Source organism: Rhea pennata, chromosome Z (assembly GCF_028389875.1).
Source record: "Rhea pennata isolate bPtePen1 chromosome Z, bPtePen1.pri, whole genome shotgun sequence".
Lineage (NCBI taxonomy): Eukaryota > Metazoa > Chordata > Aves > Rheiformes > Rheidae > Rhea > Rhea pennata.
In genome coordinates, this window is record NC_084702.1 from 16,187,569 (window position 1) to 16,205,819 (window position 18,251).

The 18,251-nt window shown below is 42.2% G+C and overlaps 1 protein-coding gene across 2 annotated transcripts in view; it reads left to right on the forward strand.

The window, feature by feature from the left end:
* The first annotated feature begins 1,464 nt into the window (after positions 1 to 1,464).
* The window catches only part of SLC1A1 (solute carrier family 1 member 1), a 63,951-nt gene continuing 47,164 nt past the window's right edge, over positions 1,465 to 18,251 (forward strand). For both annotated transcript variants that reach the window (XM_062599640.1, XM_062599639.1), the window contains exons 1-2: positions 1,465 to 1,608; positions 16,725 to 16,865. In XM_062599640.1, coding sequence (XP_062455624.1) covers positions 1,518 to 1,608; positions 16,725 to 16,865 — 232 coding nt within the window. In that variant the 5' untranslated portion in view covers positions 1,465 to 1,517. The remainder of the gene's footprint in view (positions 1,609 to 16,724; positions 16,866 to 18,251) is intronic.

Consider the following 18,251-nt stretch of genomic DNA (forward strand, 5'->3'; position numbering starts at 1 on the left):
AGCTGTCCTCCAGCTTATCGCAACAGTCTAAAGCAAAGCAGAGCAAATGTTAAGCCGGGATACGTGAGAAAGTAAGTAGAAAGAAAAAAGGAGAAAGGCCTGAGCGCTCACTGTCTCGCAACTGATGCTACTGTGCAGAAAGGGACCAACCCCTGCAAAAATCGGATCTTTTCTCACTGGGATGTTGTCTGAGATTCCCAGTGCACAGGGAAAAAAGGTGTTACCTCTGCAGCAGCAGGACCGGGGCAAGAGCTCTTCTGCCAGGAGTGGGCCCCCATCCTGCTCACTTGAAACCCCAAAGGCTTTTTCTCTCTCCATCCCCGAGGGTGGAAAGCCCCAAGGTTGCTCATGCTTTGCTGCATTTCCATGCCAAACTCTGGAAGGAGCCACGGTGTTTCCTGGCTGCTTCTTTGCATCACTTATTTTTGTTTTGCTCGCTCTTTGGCTTCCTAACAAGGTAATATGCCAGCTTTCCTTGTAAGTGGTCTACAACCTTTTATGATTTAATTAAACCAAAGTGATACTTACTCATCTGCTTCCTTTTTACCACTAGGCTTCCTTTTATTTCTTAAATTAAATTTGCCTGATGGTGACAGAAGCATTTGAGAAGAGAGGCCACTTTTGTTTAGTAGCCTCTTTATAGATGCGTTTATGTGGTGAGCCGTCGGCTTGGACACTGGGGAGAGCTGATGGCTCTGGCTCTTCACCCCCATGGTCTCAAGGCTGGTCTCCTTCTCAGCTTCACCCTCTCTCCCGGGGAGGGCCAGAGCCTGTGGAAAGGAAACGCCTGAGTTTCCTGACAGTGATCCCCCCCTAGCCTTCCCCACCGCCTGGGCACACATCTAGGAGACGGTGGTGCCAAACACCGTTAAACTGAGATAACCCCGGAGGCCTGCAGTGCTATCGCCCCGCATGACGACACCGGCCTTTGGGGGTTTTCATCTCTTTTTTTTTTTTTTTTTTTTTCCCTCTTACATTTACTAGCTGGCCTGACACTCTGAAAACCAGAACCCGTGCACTTACAAACAGCTGCCGAAAATGCTACCGCAGCCTCGCAGGGAAGGGGCCACCGGTCACCGGGGCTCCGGGGCCTGGTGGGGCCTGGCAGGGGCGGCACCAAGAAGCCAACGCTCCCCGCCGCTTCTGGCACTGAACCCTCTCCGGAGGGGAAACAGAAAAAATCGATTTAAAAAAAAAATACGGGGGGGGGGTGAAACCTGCAGGCCCTTCGCTGTCCCCCACCCGCTCTCCGCCGGAGGACCAGCTGCCCCCCCCGCCCCCGGCCAGCGCCCGGGCGGCCGGAGCTGATACCGCGCGGGCCGGGCCGGGCCGGGCCGGGCCGGTCGGGCTCCGCCGTTGCCAGGGGCGCCCGCGCCGCCGCCCGCCCCCGCCCCGCCCCCGCCGCCTCCTCCGCCCCTAAGTGAGCGCGCCGCAGCGCGCCGCGCTCACTGCCCGCGCCGAGCCGAGCCGAGCCGAGCCTGGCGCCGCCACCGGCCCCGGCGCCGCCGCTGCCCGCCATGGCGAGGGTGGGCAGGAAGGGATGGGTCTGCCCGGCCGCGGTGAAGAACAACTGCCTGCTGCTCAGCACGGTGACCTCCATGGTGCTGGGTGAGTGCGCCCGCCGCGCCGCGCCGCCGCCCTTCCCCCGCGCCGCGCCGCGCCGCCCCCGGGGGCCGTTGAGGCGCCGTAACGGTCGGCGCGGCGCGGCGCGGGGGCCGAGGCCGGGCTGCGGCGGCGCGGCCCCAAGCGCGGTGTCGGGGTGGGTCGGCGGCCCCGGCCCCCGCCGCGCCCCGCGGTCGTCGCCCGCCTCCGCCTGGCCGTCGGTGGCGTGAAGGCGGCTGTCGCGGCGGCGGGAGGGTTCGCCGCGTCTGCCGGGGCCCCGGTGAGGCGGCCGGAGCTGCGGGCGGTGGCGCCCCGCTCGCACCCCCCGCGTTTGGCGCGGGTGGCGGTTTGAACGCTGGGCGAGGAGAGCACCCTCCACCTGAGGGCCGCAGCCCCGCGGAGAGGTGCCGCCCTAGCTGCGTCTTCAGCAGCCTTTGCTGTTCGATGCTTTTCTTTCCAACCGCTTGCCCGCTGCTTTGCCTTTGGGGTGAATTGTATCCGTTTGTGTGCATGGCTCTTCAGGAGGGAGTGATTCTTCTCTGGGGAGCGCCCTCCATCTGTTTATCAGCAACGATGAGAGGTGTCCACGGGTGTGCGGGTGTATGTGTGTGTGCTGCGCTCCAGGTGTTCAGTATCCGAAAGAGCTCAGTTCCTTGCTCACCTCCTTAGTAAGAGGAGAGCTTTTTGTGAGTTCAGGATCCCGAGTGGTAAAGGCTTTCTCTGAAAATCTGCCTGTAACAGCTGGAGGTGCTGAACACTAGCCTCTTCTGAAAATCTGATTATCTAGGACAGTGTGCATACATAAACATCTACACAATGACTTTTTCAAGTGTTGCCTTCAGATACACTTTTGTGATCAGGTTTCCCAAATTTTTCCAGTATTTACCAATGATAGAGGTGGACAGAAACTCTTCACTTCTCATTATCTTCAGCACATGTAGGTAGAGCTGCGGGGTGTGATGAGATCCTGCAAGCTGGTGATTCGGAAATAAGATACCCCAAGTCCCACCACACCTGGCAGGCAGCATTCGCCCTCGTGCTAGGACCTAGCTGCCCTTGTCCTGCAGAGGAGCGGGCACCCAAACACCTCCTGCTTCTTTGAGCTTCTCTGCCTGCTTCGCTGTCATTACCAGTCCAGCATTCGGGGAAGCTCTGTAAAATGGCAGAGGAAGTCTTCATCCTTGTGTTTGAGACCAAATTCCATTTTACAACAAGCTGTGCATTTGTCAGGCATTCGGTATTTCCAGGAGGTGAAATAATTTCTACAAGAACAACAAAATGCTTGTAAAAAGATCTTAGTTGTGGTATGTGTCATCAGAAAATGTCATCTCCATATTGCAGCCTGAGGAACGTTTGCAACAGACCAGCAGTTCATGAATTCTTTGTGACTGAACTGACATATCTATTCATTCTTAATGTGTACTGGGAAATTTACTTTTCAGTATATTAATTAGCTTAGGAAGAAGACTATAACATTCATGAATAAAGGAGAATATCACCATTTTGAAGGCAGAAATACATTAAGACTCTTCAGAAGAGTGTGTGTGAGAGGAACTAATTAATGCAGAAAGTTGCAGAAATGTCCTGTGAAGGCTGTTCGGCTCTACTGGAAAGTGCTAGGGTGTAGACCCTGTTGCATGAAGCCATAATTATTGGTAGAAGGGTGATTTTTTCTTCCTTACTACATTTTCCCTGATCACGATGCAAGGTAAATCCATCTTTGACCTAAAATACCTCAGAGCATTACAAAATTGCATCATTCTCAGAGCCATGTTCGGCATTATGAGGCAGTGTGCTTGTCTTTACTAATATCCTTAGTATGCTGAGAAATTTTTGTGCTTCCTACTGACACCTGTCCACAAAGAAGGGCAACAGAAACTGAAACCACTCCACCTTTGGAATGCTTCCTTCTTTCAAAGAAGTTGCTTCTCCTGGTATATTGGGAACATGCCTCTGTTTGCGTGCCATTTACATATTCCAACACATTGGAGTTTTGACTAAAAGGCTCTGAGGAGAAAATCTGGTATAAGTCAGTACAGAAGATAGCTACATCAGATTTTTGGCTGCAAACACCCACATTGGCATTGTTCAAATGAAATTGCGCCTGGAAAAATGGCTTGAGACTCAAAGTTGCTTCTCTTGCCTTAACAGAGCAACAGAGGTTCTCTTTCAGAGAGATCTATGAACTCAGATCCGGAATGTGAAATTCACTGAATTTCAGATTGAGGGCTAATTCTGAGACTTAGTCTCATTTCGGAGCAAGATTTGTCTGACTTCTGGGCCTCAGAAGCAAGTTTGTTGTTCCCTAGCTCTTAGTGCATTGCTGAAGGCAGTTGAGGAAATGGCAGGCATCAGACCTCATTCTGTAGATCGTCAAAAGTGTACTCAAATCCTTATCCCAAGTGATCTTTGGACAGTAAGCTAACAGAGGGAACTGGAGAGGAGGGTCAGTCATCACTGGCCTGCCTGGAAAATATGGAGGCAGGGTGGACTGTGTGCGTACAAGTTAGCGTGAATAGTGGCCTTCTGTTGCTGTGCTACGGCGAGAGCATGGCAGTGATGGTACTGTAGCAGAGGTTACAGCCTGGCCGCGTGTTTCCCTTTCACTGCAAGGAAGCAGTGGCTTACCAGATGATTTCTTCCTTGAACATGCTTGAATCAGCTGTAGGAGGCAGAGGAAAGAAGGCAAGCGAGTAGTTTGTGCTAGATCCCAGGTTAGCTTGAACTGTGAAGTAGGGGATGTCTTGCATCTCTTGCCTCTGCTCGCCATACTGAGCCCAAAGTAGCTGAGCTAAGCAAAGCAATTTAAAAGTCAGCTTACTTTTCATGGCTCTTCAGCTGTCTTTTGACTTCTTTATTTAAGGCAGAAGGAGCCCAGAAATTCGCTCACCCTGAAACAGCTGCGCAGCCTAGCTGGTACAAAGCACAGTTGCAAAGGGAGAGCTTTTTTTTTTCTCTCTCTCTCGCTCTCTCTTTTTTTTTTTTTTCTTTTCTTTTCTTCTTTTTTTTTAATCCTCATGTTGTCTCTCAGGAGTCACTGCTACAAAGCCACCAAAGGAGTGATGAAGATAAAAGGCTGAAGAGAGGTGTTTCTTCATTAAGCTGTGGGTCTTAGCCTAATAGCATGTATTCCTGGAGAAGTCTTCAGCAGAATAGTCCTTTTCTTATAGGGAAAATAAAAGTGTAAATGACTTGAGTGCCTAACAGACATGGAGCTGCAGCAGCACGTTATTGTGGAGCAGAACTCTGTTTTCATACTTGGCTTATATACACATAGACTGCAGTTCTTTCATATATGCATGTGTTTTTTCAAACCTGTTAGATCAATATCATTTTTTTTAATGGTGCTCTGGTTGGGGAACATGCTTCTGAGGGATTCAGCCTGTATGAATTTTCACGTCACCAGTGCTTCTGTCCTTTCACAGGAGGGTGTGTCAGTCACCAATATATTTTTGGAACTTCACGTGTGTCTGAGCCTCCCTCAGAGGAGGCTCTGCAGTTTCATCTCAGCAGTATTTGTTTGGGACCCTGAAATTGCTCAAATCTTAATGAGAAAGATGTGAGATACAATACTTAAATTGAAATAGCCATCCATCAGAAAAGACTGATGTACAGGTGTTTCTTCTTCAGTACATCGTGTTTATAGAAGGGGTATAAAAGCATTTTCTGGATGAGGCAGAGGAAAGCATTCTTACATGCTGCCATAAATTCCCTCCTTCCTTCTCCTTTTCATGGCTGTCCATGGCTGTCAGCCTTCATACTACATACTCAGAGTCTTAAAATGGGGCTTTCTTGTGATGGATCACCCTGTGGAGGAAGATGTGTAGCACTGCTCGGGAAGAAGAGGAAAGGGAGCTGGGAGCTGTCCAAGGTGTCCAGTGCTACGGGAGCTGGCAAAGCACAGCGCTGGCACCTTGAGACAGGGAGAGGAAGGCAGTGAGAGAGCATCCCACCTCTCCAGCTTCTCTAACATGTCCAAGCACCTGCTTTAGCACTTCAGAAGTCAAGACATTTTGTAAGCCTGTTGCAGGATCAGACATCCAACTTGTCCCATTTCCTTGTTGGAGGATAGTCGCTAACATCACAGGTCCTTTTCTGCCTACTTTTTTGAGAGAGTGATTACATTATACATAGTTCTTATCTGTAGCAGGAACATTGCAGAAATGTTGAATCCTGGATCCAGTTTCAGGGTCCAATGAGTGCCACAGCCACTGGATCATCTCTTACATGCTTTATGGTGTCGTTTCAGTAGTTTGTATGCCAAAACTTCACTCTTTTTGATTTTAACGCAAATGATTGTATTATGTTAGAATACTGAATAGTAATAACTCTGTGTAATAATTTGTTTTCTACACATGCCTCTGACTGAAAACAAATGCTCTGGTGTACTCAAGAGCTGGTAACTGGAGCTAGAAAGGGTCAGCTCCCTCTATAATCTTGATATGAGGAGATCGAACAGCTGCTTTTAAAAGCACAAGGGCCTGTGAAATTCATCTGTGTCAGAGCAGTATCCACACATGATAGCATTGCTGGAAGCCCACCAGTGCATTCCTGCCCAAAGGGGTGTTTCACAGGCAGAAGGCAGCAGCAGAGCAGTTAATTACGTCTCCCACAATTGATGGCTTCTTGCCACATGGAAGACCATGCACAAGCCAGGGAGCACACTGTACTGCTGAGGGTGGGAAGGTTCACATTCACACAAAGGTAGCCTGGAACCACTGAACCATATTGCCCTGTAAGGTCTTCCAGTTTCTCACAAAGAGGTGTGTAGATTTCTGGAAGATGTGATATAGAAATGAAAAGCTTACTGTGCAAAGAGTAAGGCTTCAATGTTTTTCATTTCTGTTTCCTCATACTTTTACCAAGAAGTGTCCTATTAGCTTAGTTCAGGCTGTCTTCTTCTGGGCCAGTTCTCTTTACTTGCACAATGCAATGTGAAAGTTACAAAGAGTGAAAAAAATCAATTGCCCTGGGAAGGAGACTAGTGAAAACAGCACTGTTTTTTTCCTAGCAGGGGAAAAAATAAAGAGACTACAGTAAAGCAAGTGAAGTATTACTCTGCAGGTTTCTGACGAGTACAGATGTACAGCAAGCATCTGCTTCCATTCTGGAATTCCAAAACACAACATTTTATTAACTTGGAATTTGTACTAAATGCAGACCAGACAGCCTCAATCAACTATACTCGCTTCAAAATGTAACAGAAGACTCCGGTGTCTTCCTGCTGTGATTTGGAGCAACACAAATGATGCCTGTGACTTTTTAAGACTTTTCAAGCCATTGTGGTGCTTCTCTGCTTGTTCTTCTCTATCCCACCCCATACAATGTGATGCAGGTCAGAATGTGTTCAGAAAGCTATGAAACACAACAAATGTGAAAGGCTCTCTGACAAAAAGTACAGTGCAGATGGCCAGCTTTTTCATTTGAGACTTTTATATCCTGGTGAGGCTCAGAAATGCCCTGAGATCAGAAGATTGGCTAATGAAGTTAAGCGCAGTGCCTCTTCTGAACACCAATGACCCTAAGCCTCTTCTTCAACAAGGGAAAAGCAACTTTCATTTGCTCCTCTGACACATAAGGTATTTTCCTATCCTTTGTGTAATTTGTGTGTTGTTTTAACATCAACCTTGGATTTCACTTCACATGTATAGATCACACCAGAGTGACTAAAAGCTGAATCCAGAGATCAAGAATACTTTGCAAGCTTTCACTTCTTTTGCTTTTCTTTCTTTCTTTTCTTTTTCTTTTTTCTTTCTTTCTTTTTTTTTTTTTTTTTTTTTTTTTTTTAAGGCTTTGGAAGGAATGAACCTCAGGTTAGTTTACACTTTATAAAGCCCCAAAGCCAGAAAAGTTTCTGAAATCAGTGAAACAGTCCTGGGCCATGGAACTAATAAACCCAATGAAAACACTAGAACAGTATTTCCAAATTCTCAGTATTATTGAAGAGAAAAGTATAAAATACTGTTTGTTTTTACTTCTTATAAAAGCGTAAAGATGATTGCCCCTTATAGAACCCAGTAATCCGGTAATCCTCAAGTTGACACTACTCACAACTGACAGTTGCACATTTGCAAATTTCCCTGTTTATTTTTTGAGAACAGTGTAAGATTTGTGAGCGTATTTACTAGCTTGTCTGTAGTGTTTACACATGCCTCAAAAGATTCCATGTGACATATGGTGACACTTTCCATGGATTATAAGTGATCTAACCCTAAATATTTTCATAGTATCTTGAAAAACAGCCATTTCTCATTTCTTGAATGCTTTTGGAACCACGAACAACCTGGCCTTGCTTAATCTGAACGAATTTTCTAGGTCATCTCCCTGGTTTCTCAACACTTTGATGTCTTTATTAGTTTCAGAAGAATGGTGTTTCTGCAAATCACTATTGGTCTGTCTTTGATTTCCACTTAATTGCATTTCCAGCTGCTTATCTAAATTTATTACTGTCAGAATCGTTTCTCTTCATTGGCCTTCCATCAAGAGGATGGCTAGAACAGTCTGTGCTGCTTACTGCCCTTCCTCTCCTCTGTGTTTAAGACGGAAGGTATGACAGGGGCTGGAATCTGGCAAATACAGGCAGTTCCTACCCTTTCACCTCTCTCATGTCCTGCCAGCCATTCAGTTTCCTGTATGTTTCTGGGATCTGAAATCAAGATGTACATTGTCCAGAAGTGTGCAGTTGAGCTAACTTTCTTGGGGTAGACAAGATATCCAAAGGCACTCAGAGGGTTTTGGGAGAGCAGACAATTGCTGTGGAAAGATACCAGAATATTGGTAGGTCTTTAGACAAAGGTGGAAGGAGCTTTAACTTCTGGGGTGGCACTGAAAGGGTGCCGTTGGCAGGATAATACGATAGGCCACATGAGCAAAATGTTTAGATTTTGAGCCGGTGTCCCAGAAGGCAGGAACACCAGAGCTAGAGACATGGCAGTATCTCAGATGGCGGACAGAAGGGGTCCAAGTGAAATAGATAGCGCTCTTAGCTAAAATGGGGTGGACTTGGAGATATGGAGGAAGCAACAAGATGTGTACGTGCCCTGATGCTGCAGAGAAGAGGCTTCCAGATGATTGATGGGTGGGGTGGAGAATGGTAGTGCTTTCAGATGTGACAGATAAAAAGGGCCAAGGGGAAAGTTTGCAAAGGAAGAACAGCAAGCGAGCGTTGCCACCTTTCATTTCAATTTTATGGTGAAACATAGGAATGTGAGGTGGAAAGGTACCTGCAGGGTTATCACGTCTGGCGTATTGCTGCTTCAGGCTATACCATTTTGTATATGTTTCTATAATGTATCATGTTCCATCTTTAAAACCAGGGAGGGTTTTAAAGTGCTGCACTTCCCGCTAGGGTGCTGTATTCATCAGTCAACCATCTGGTGGTAGAGAGCTTAAAATTTTCATCCTAAATGTGTTTAGGTTCACTGTGCTCCGGTCTGTTCTCAAATCATGTAACGTTACTCATTATGGTCTTCAGCCATCTGCTGTATTTGTAGAGAACCCTCCTCTGTGTTGGACTAACCAAGGTCTTAATCTTCTTTCAGAAGGCAAGTTCTTCATTGCCACCATTGCCACCCCCTCTAGTCTTTCTCTGCTTATGTTCCAGTTCGAGTTCGCCATTTGTGAAGCGTCACTGAGTTTCACACAGTATTCCTGATCAGAACAGTTGCCTTCACCAGGACGCATCTAAATTCATCAGGGAATGTTGGTTGTATAACTGCTAGAAAGCAATTGTCCTTTTCCTAGATTATTCAGTTTATGACATCGTCTTTATAATATGGTGTTTATTATTTTGATGTATAAATACTAACTTCACTCTATTGAGTCACTGGTTTTGTTGAAAAGCCATGAAGGATACAAATTGGATCTCTGGTATAACTTTGTTTATCTTAACAGAGTTAAGGACTAACCAATGAATTGAGTCAATTCTTCACAATAATTCTGAGTTTTTCTTATTTTGATGGACTCATGTATATTCTGAGAGGCAGCTCTCACCAGCATACTGAAATGACCGTAATGAAAGATGGAAGTAAAGCATCCTCATAACTTTCTTTTTCTTTAAGTGTACAGTGACTGTCCAACTATATTATTTTATCATGACTTCCTCAGCTAGAAATTACATCTGTATTCTGAAAATATTTGGTATATACATAGATGTGAAGTACACCTATAGCATATTCAGATAAATGGAAGAAAACTAAGATTAGGGCTAACAAGAGAGACTTATAGATTATCATACTTCTTTGCCTTTTTACAAACAGGAATTTTGAGAGAACAGTGGTTCTGCAGTGTATTTGTTACTCGTAGTTGGAGGAGACTGCCTATTATTTTCCCTTTCCTGGGTGAATGACACATCCTCTTAAAATAACCACCCTTGATTTAACTCAGTGTGGCATGGCTCACATGCAGGGCTGTGTTGTTGAGAGGCTGCTTTGTGGGAGCAATGAACTTGCTGCAGGCTCTGGTCGCACAGAATGCTGCAGGAATTAGGTGGCTTTGCCGGTGGCTGAGGCCTTCCTGCCTGCTGTGAGAAGCTGTTTTTTGCTCTCTGGCCAATATTGCACCTTCCATTCATTCCCAGAGTCCTATCTTAGTGAGCCACTGTCCAATGAAGCTTTCCTCACGCTGCACAAACAGATGATGTTCTTGTGTGAAGGAATTTACAGCTGCTGCACCCACAGCAGGCTTATCAGAGCGAGGAAACAGAATGTCTCACCATGACTAGGGAATAAATGCACCTTCCTCTGGTACATTTCTACAGAATGTTTTCCAGAAGATTGAGATCTGATTTTGAGCCTTTCTTCTTCTGCAACATTTCTCAGAGGACTTTTCTTCACAAGTCTTTGTAAACAAACTGGTAGCCTGGAAAACACTGGCATCCAGAGAATTAAGATCTGTTGCCACGCAATTAAATGCTAGCAAGTCTAAATCCTAGCTCTGCAGTTGCATGCAGTCTTGGTTTTTAATCAGGATAGATATATTTATTAGAAAGAATGCTAACATACAAGTAACATGGAAAACAGCAAAATATGTAAGATTACAAAAGGTTAAAAGTAATCTGAACAGAACTGAATTAATAAACTTAGTGTAACAATATCTTCTACATCCTGCATTTTAGCATTGTGTAGTTGACATTCCTTTGCAGTTAAGAAGCAGCTAAAAATATTAGAAAACATCTAGACAGAGCAGAAACAAAATAGATTGTATAAAATATTGCTAAAGGACTTAGCCTATATTGTAGAGTGTAAAAATATTGCTTGCCTGTGTTTGTTGCAGTTTGATGTAGTATGTTTTATATTTTGTGTCAAATCAAGACAATGAACTTTGTTCTCTAGTTTTTTCAATGTTTTGCAGTTTCCACAGTGCCCTACACTCTCATGGAGTGAGAACTCCCCCATGGTGAGCAGCATGAAGCCCCATGTTGGTGTTGTCATCCATAAGTGCAAATACACATTAGAGAATCCTACCTGTTAGATAGGAATTTTGTCCAGCTTATATTCTCTTTCAGTCCAGAATGAAACCACGCACATCTATATATGGTCTTCAGTTATTTGTATCTAATTTCTGTGTTTGTTTGCTTGTGAGGGAAAGTAAAGAAGGTAAAAATGTGAAAAGTTATGTCTTCTTCTTCTCAAAGATTGAATCAGTTTCTGAAATGCATCTTATCCCTGGTGTTAAGAACTTAAAAAACTACAGTCACTTTACACTGGATGTCCTGGACAGATTCAGATACCCTAGTGATTCAGAGTTTTAAATTCAAGCTCTGACCTGAGTTAACCCTGTATAACTGCATATAAGAGGCTTCAGGATTTAGCCTTGTTTCCGTATGGCCCAACAAAAATGTAAACAGTTTCTGCATTTGGTTCCTCAAGCTGGTTGCTGAGAGGAGACAGTATGTTGTTCCCAGAATGTTTTTTAGAAATTTACAATAGCTGTAGTAAAATCTCTGACACTCCCCATATGTGATAGTAGAGATGAGCCCTGAGCTGATGGGAGTTAAGCAGGGTGCCTGTTTCTTTTTTCACTTGTTTCTAAATTTGTGTCGTGAACTTCACAATAGTTGAATGAAACTGTAGTAGTCCCATAGCTGTTTGCCTGCAGATAATTTGCCTTTCTCCTAAAAGAACATGCACTGTGGTATAGGTCAGGTTGTTGTAAACAAGTGTTCACCAGATACTCAAATGTCACAGAGTTAAGAATTTGGTTTGCAGATATGCGTACTATCCAACTTAACAGCCTCCCAGGATACAGTTTACTTATTTTTTGTGGCTGGCTCACAACATATACATGCACAGGCTAGATTGGTTCTGCCTCCTTCTTATAGACAGTGCAGCACACATTTCCCAGACCCTGCAAAGCCTCAGGCTTCACAGCTGTGACAGACTGAGTGCCACATGCAGCACAGCCCTTTTCAGTCCTTCCCTTTCCCTAGGTAAAACAACAAAAGAAACAGGTTATCCCATGAAGGGGTATCATGTATTCTCTCTAGCTTTTTGTGCTGGAACTCCTGGGACTGCCTGAAAGATGTTCTCATGTTCCTCTTCCTCCACCCCTCACTTCTCTGCCTGGATTTATGGCCTTTTCTGAAGAACTTGCTATGTGATAGCAAGCTTGTAGAAAGACTATGTGCTACCCAGGGTTGTAATGACAGATAGTCAAGATGTGTGTTGTTGCATATGGGATCAGATGGGAGAAATATCCTTCTGTGGCCTGCTTCATGAGCTGCAGCCGCACACATTATCCATTGGCACCTTTGGCTTTCTGTATTAGGAGCTGCTGAGAGAGCAAACATTGAAGAGAATACCGTAATGTACAGTACATGTTCTCATACAGTTGCAAGGAAATATACACCTTAGAAATTAAAGACATGGTTGTACTGAGTTTTCACCTTCATCCTTCCTTCCTGCCCAATACTGTAGAATAAGTCTGGATCCTATGTGGTCATGCCATCAGGAATTAAGTAGAGGATTGTTGTTACAGTAAAAATATTAACTAACTTAGCTATGTGGTAGGAAGGGAGGAGCTGGGAAAGAAAGAAAACAGTTTAGAATGCAGAAAAAGGAAGAATGAGTGAAACTGAGAAACAAGGAAGAGGACAAGAGGGAAAAGGGATGCTATGTTGTCTTTTAAAAAGCAAAAGTAAAGTATTCCATAAATGAAAAAAGAAATGAAGAGAAAGGAAAAACTCTTAACAAGTAAAAGAGGCCCTGCCTACCATAGAGAGCTTTGTAATTTTGGAAGTAATTCCACATTAGAACGAGCTCCACAAATGGTGGAGTATGGTTCATGTAGACAAATTAACATTTTATCATGCTATCTTCTATACTTGCTCAGGGCTAATTTAATCAAGGTAGTGTTAGAAGCACTAGTGCCATGTGAAATATTTTCATAGTGGACCACGCTTCTTTCTGTGTGTTTGAATTTCCAGGAACAAAATTCCAGTAATTTCATTATTGAGACTAGGATGAAAAAGATCTGTATTTGTCCAGTTCCAGTATGAAAGTAAAGTCATTCTGCATACTAACCTTTTATTGTTTTTGTTACAAGATCAGGTTTCTTTTTACATTCCATTGCTAAATCCTAGCATCAGATGGTAGATGCTAGCTCTATTTAAAAGGTAGCCTTATTTTACTGTATTTTGTCATATTGAACAAGTTAATAAGGATATAATAAGGATATAATTACCACACACTGGTAAAGGAATAGCACAAATAAGGAGGTGAGAGCAACAATGTTATTTGAATAGATTGTTGGAATGAGGAAGTCTGTTCTGTGATAGTGCCTCTAGATGAATAACATCCCCTCCAAAAACTAAGTAAATATGTAAGTGAAAAAGTGTAAGGGAAACCTTGTAAAAATGTTGAGATAGTGTGAAAAATGTTCATAGTGAAATCCAAGGAAGTGGAAAAGAGAATTCTGAAGACTAAAACTGAAGGTGAATCATTCTGCTGGCTTGTGATCCTGCTGAATGTAAAAGAAATAAAGGGAGGAAAAAACTTGTCAGCTGTGCAAACATGACAGTCATCACCTGGAATGAAAGGCACATGGTTAGAAAGTGTCCTAGTCACACCTGTTGAACATAACACTCCTGGCTGACAGAAGGAAACAAAATATGCATTGCCCTTTTCAACTTCTTTGCAAAGTGCAGCGAATCAGAAGTTGTCCTTTTCCTTCTTTCCTGTCCAGAAAACACCTGGGCTCTCCCCTGTGCACACACTGCAGTAGGAGTCATCTCAGTTATCTCTAGACATCTTCCATTCATGCCTCTGTACTCTGCTGATCATGCTACACTTGTAGCCTTCCTCTGTGGGTGCCAATGCTCCCTTCCAGTCCGCATTTCTTCTGACTATTCTTGGGCAATATTTGCCTTTTTCTGTCAGGGATAATGCATTTTGAATGGCCATGTTTTTCAGACTCAAGGAATCAAGGTTCAAGGGCTGCTTGCACCATTATCTTTGCAGGATCTGAGCACGAGCGGGTAGGACTCTGATGTGAAAAGGAGCTTGCTACAGGTATATATGGCTGTAATCTCGCCATGTGGGGATACTCTTCACTTTGTTTCAAGGCATGCAAAAGAGAAAAATCTCTTCCACTGTGTGATACAATGAGGCAGAGAGCTGCATCTAGGAAAAGGCACGTACTTCCTCTCCGCTGTAAATATCTTGCATGCTTTAGAAGCACAGGAGCAGTTGTATGGCAAGTTGACATCTGTATCCAGTATGTGAAGTTTAATACCCTGTACTCTACTGTAAAATGGCATTGCACCACTTGAAGTAAACATACAGTCTAGTCTTGCAGCAATTTAAGCATATGCCTACCCTTAGGCATGTGAGTAGTCTGAAGACATGGAGAATGCTTGTATGCTTAAGTTCAGCTCTCTATACTGGCATTTGTAGGAACAAAGCCTTATCAATTTACCTTGATACATTAACTATTTTACAAGCAGAGTTTTATCTTCCTTAGGCTTATCTCAAAATGCAGACTAATTCCTTTCAACACACTTGGTTTAGCCACTAGATAAAAAGTAGAGATCTTTGTGTTTCTTCTGCTGATCAAGGGCATTAACATAATGTTGCAGATATTTTCAAGGCAGTATTAAGATTCAAGGCTTTTAAAGGAGGATAAAATATCTGTTCACTGGCACAGATGACAAACTGATCAGGTATCTTCTTTGTTGCTTAGAATAAACTATTTGCCTGAAAAGTTACCTTATTCATTTTCTATTGTCTTATAACCAATAAAGACTAGATAGGAGTTTATAATTTACCTTTCTATTCCTTTCCTTATTTATTCAATTGCAGGGAGAGGCAGAAAAGAGAGTTCATTATCTTTTTTACTGTCAGAAATTCTGAGAGAGAAATTCTGTTAAAATAGGTAGTCATTTACATTTCTGTATCAACTAACATCCGTATGGCGTATAGACTAATACACACCACAGCAGAGGTGAATGTTTGGGGAGGATTTTTGTAGAAAATCCTTACTTTCTAGAAGAAAAAATAGTAAGTTTCTTCTCTAAGAGAGGGTTGGGTACAGGATCACCATCTATTCCACTGAGCATCCCTTTTCAGAGTTTAATGTAGCTGCCCTATGTACCATCAAAAATAAAACTCAGGTGGAAAAGGCAATTCTGTCTTCAGGTCCAGTAGCATTCCTGGAACCCAAAGAGTTTACGTGGGCCAACGAGATTGATAAAAGTAGGTTGAAAGCACCTTCATGCGCTGTTGTAACAATTCTGCTGCAATATACGTGTCATCAATGTCACTAAAATACACACTGGTATAAATAATTCCATTAACTTCAGTAAAGCTGTTAATATGAATAAGATCTTTCAGCACTCTGTGTGTTATGAAAGGTTCTAAATGCTCTTGTTGTTGATTGAATCCAATAAGAATTTGAGTGTGTTGGTACCCAGTTTAATCAGAATTGAAACATTACGAAGTTCATACCTAATACAACTATTTCCTCTGAAACAGTGTGTCTGTAGCAGAGGTAGAATGTAAGACACTGAAGAGAAAAGCATGTGTAATATTTTTTTTATTTCTGTGAACCCAGAGTAGGAATATGAAAAAAAGGATAAATAGTAAGCAAACAACATACAATTAATTAATAAATTTGTAAATTCAAAACTATCTGCAAATTGTGAATCTATAAAATTCTGTAATCACTTGAGGAAACAACAGCCATAATGCTGTCTAAACAATAAGGAGCAGATTTCCTGTACCAATGATTTCCATTTCCGACCTCATGTTGAAATGGAAAATAAAAGTATTGTATGTCAGACTAAATAAATCTATCTTTTGGCCTGGAATTTATTTTCTTTTGTTAGTATTCATTACCTGTGATTTGTGTAGGTAGCCAGAACCATTTGCAATTCATATGAGCCAGAGATAAGAGGAAGTACAAAGGTGCCTTGTGGCATGGCTTAATCACTTATTATATTGGTAGTTTATATATGTGGTGAAATATATATATATATATAAATATATATATAGTGGAGTGTAAAATATGGAGAAATGTGTTTTCCTTGATGAAATTTCCAAAAATTACTAAAATGATTGCAATAACACTCATTTTTCTAACTTTACCGAGTGGCAATTACTGAACGTATTGCTGCTGGTATTATATATAGGTACCTATATCTGTATTCCAATATATATGTAGAGAGAGAGATTTTAGCCAATATGGATTATCCAAAATACTTCTGTCATATCACTTTGTTTCTTTAATATGCGGTAATGTTCATATAATAGATTGATTTCTTAATGCCAGTTATGGATCATCTAGAGCTGGTAAAAGTGGGTTAGTAAAAAGACACTGCCAGACTGGACTGATAATCAGAGGATTAAAACAGAATTTTCCCCTAAAGACACTCTTAAAGAAGTCCTCCCAGTTCAGAATTACATATATTGTTTATTATTTTTACCATCATCAATATGTAGGAGAGAAAAAAAATGCCCAAAGGAAACATTTCTTTACTAAGTTGCTTTAGAAGTCATACCACAGCTGTAAAAATGTAGCTCACTATTTTTGTTTTATCAATTCTCTGTTTTTCTTCCCTCTTCCCCATGTCTCTCCTATAAATTCCTGCTGAGTCTAAATGCATCACATTTTTACGTGCTTTTCAGGTATTGGACTTGGTGTGCTGGTACGGGAATACGGCAAGCTCTCTAACCTGGATAAGTTCTACTTTGCTTTTCCTGGGGAGGTGCTGATGAGAATGCTCAAACTCATCATTCTGCCATTAATCATATCAAGCATGATCTCAGGTATGACTGGAAATGTACTCTTTGCTGGTGGGAGTGACACCAGGGTTTGACTTTTATTCCTAACAGAAATAACCTTTAAAACTTTCAAGGAGTATTTAGTAAAAGTATAGATTGCTTACATTTAGCTTTTCTGTGGAAAATAATGCTTCCAAAAAAACGTGTTCTCAGGTGCAGCATTAACTATTATAACCAGTCTAATACTGCCATTTCACAAGACAGGGATCTCATAGCTTCCTGCCATAAGAGGGGTAGATTCCTTACATGCCTTTTCCTGATCTCAGCAAGCTCGCATGAAGTACTTTGTAATAGCTCTAGGATTTGCTGAATTCATCCGTGAGCCCATTCAACTCACTGACATGGCAGAAAACTATAAATTAGCAAAAAATTGAGGAATTAAAGGGCTTGGTGTTTTACTTAATGAAAAGGATGGGGCATTTTTATATAGAGGAGAAGATGAGACAGAGAGCAAAGGAAAACTGAGCTCTATTTTTATCATTTTGAACTTGAGTTTGTGACAGGAAAGCTAGGAAAAGCTGTCAAGAGAAGATTAATCTGTTTTGCTTTTCAAACAAGCTTAAATTTGTAGTTCGGGCCTTTGTCTTCAAAAATAAATGATATAATCAGGATAGTTATGCAGGCTTCCTAAAAGCCTAATGAATTATTTATGAAATGTATTCCACTTCAAACAGGAAAAGAAAAAATAAAAAGAATAGTACTGTTAAAAAGCTATTGTGCTGCTACCCAATATTTCACATTCAAAGTATGAGTAAACTGCATGTGTAACTATACACTAGTTACAAATGAGCTTAGATTTAAGAAACAGCAGAGTGCAAGAGTTAAATTCATATGAAGGGGTGAGAACAAGATGCTCTGTTTTGAGCTTGGCCTATCCCATTTACAGGGACTGGAGGAGCTTATTCTTTCTAAACTTATATATTAGGTTTTTAGGCAAGAAAAAGAAAAAGAAGATCAAATAGCTCTTAGTACTAAGAGCTGTTTTTACATTTTCAACATGTTGATACATTTTGAACTGTATTGCTCTGGCAGACAAAAGCACTAGGTTACTTCGTCCAAATAATGATGAATTATGTGGCATTCAAATGGAATAGGCATGTCCATATATGATGGCTGTTTATATTGCTTACGTTTTTCCCCTTGCATCCTTTTCTTCAGTCCATTGATGAAATATTTTGCCTTTTGTAAAAAAAAATGTGGAGACAGCATGAGAACAAGCATGCTGTAAATATAAGTTGAATCAATAGGCCTGTGTATAATCATAAAGCACACTAGTCATCTTTCCTTTTTGCAGCACTAAATTTAAGCAGCAAAGCAAAACTGACACTTTCAAGAAATACTGTAAGGGACAAAGCAAGGCGAGGAATAAAA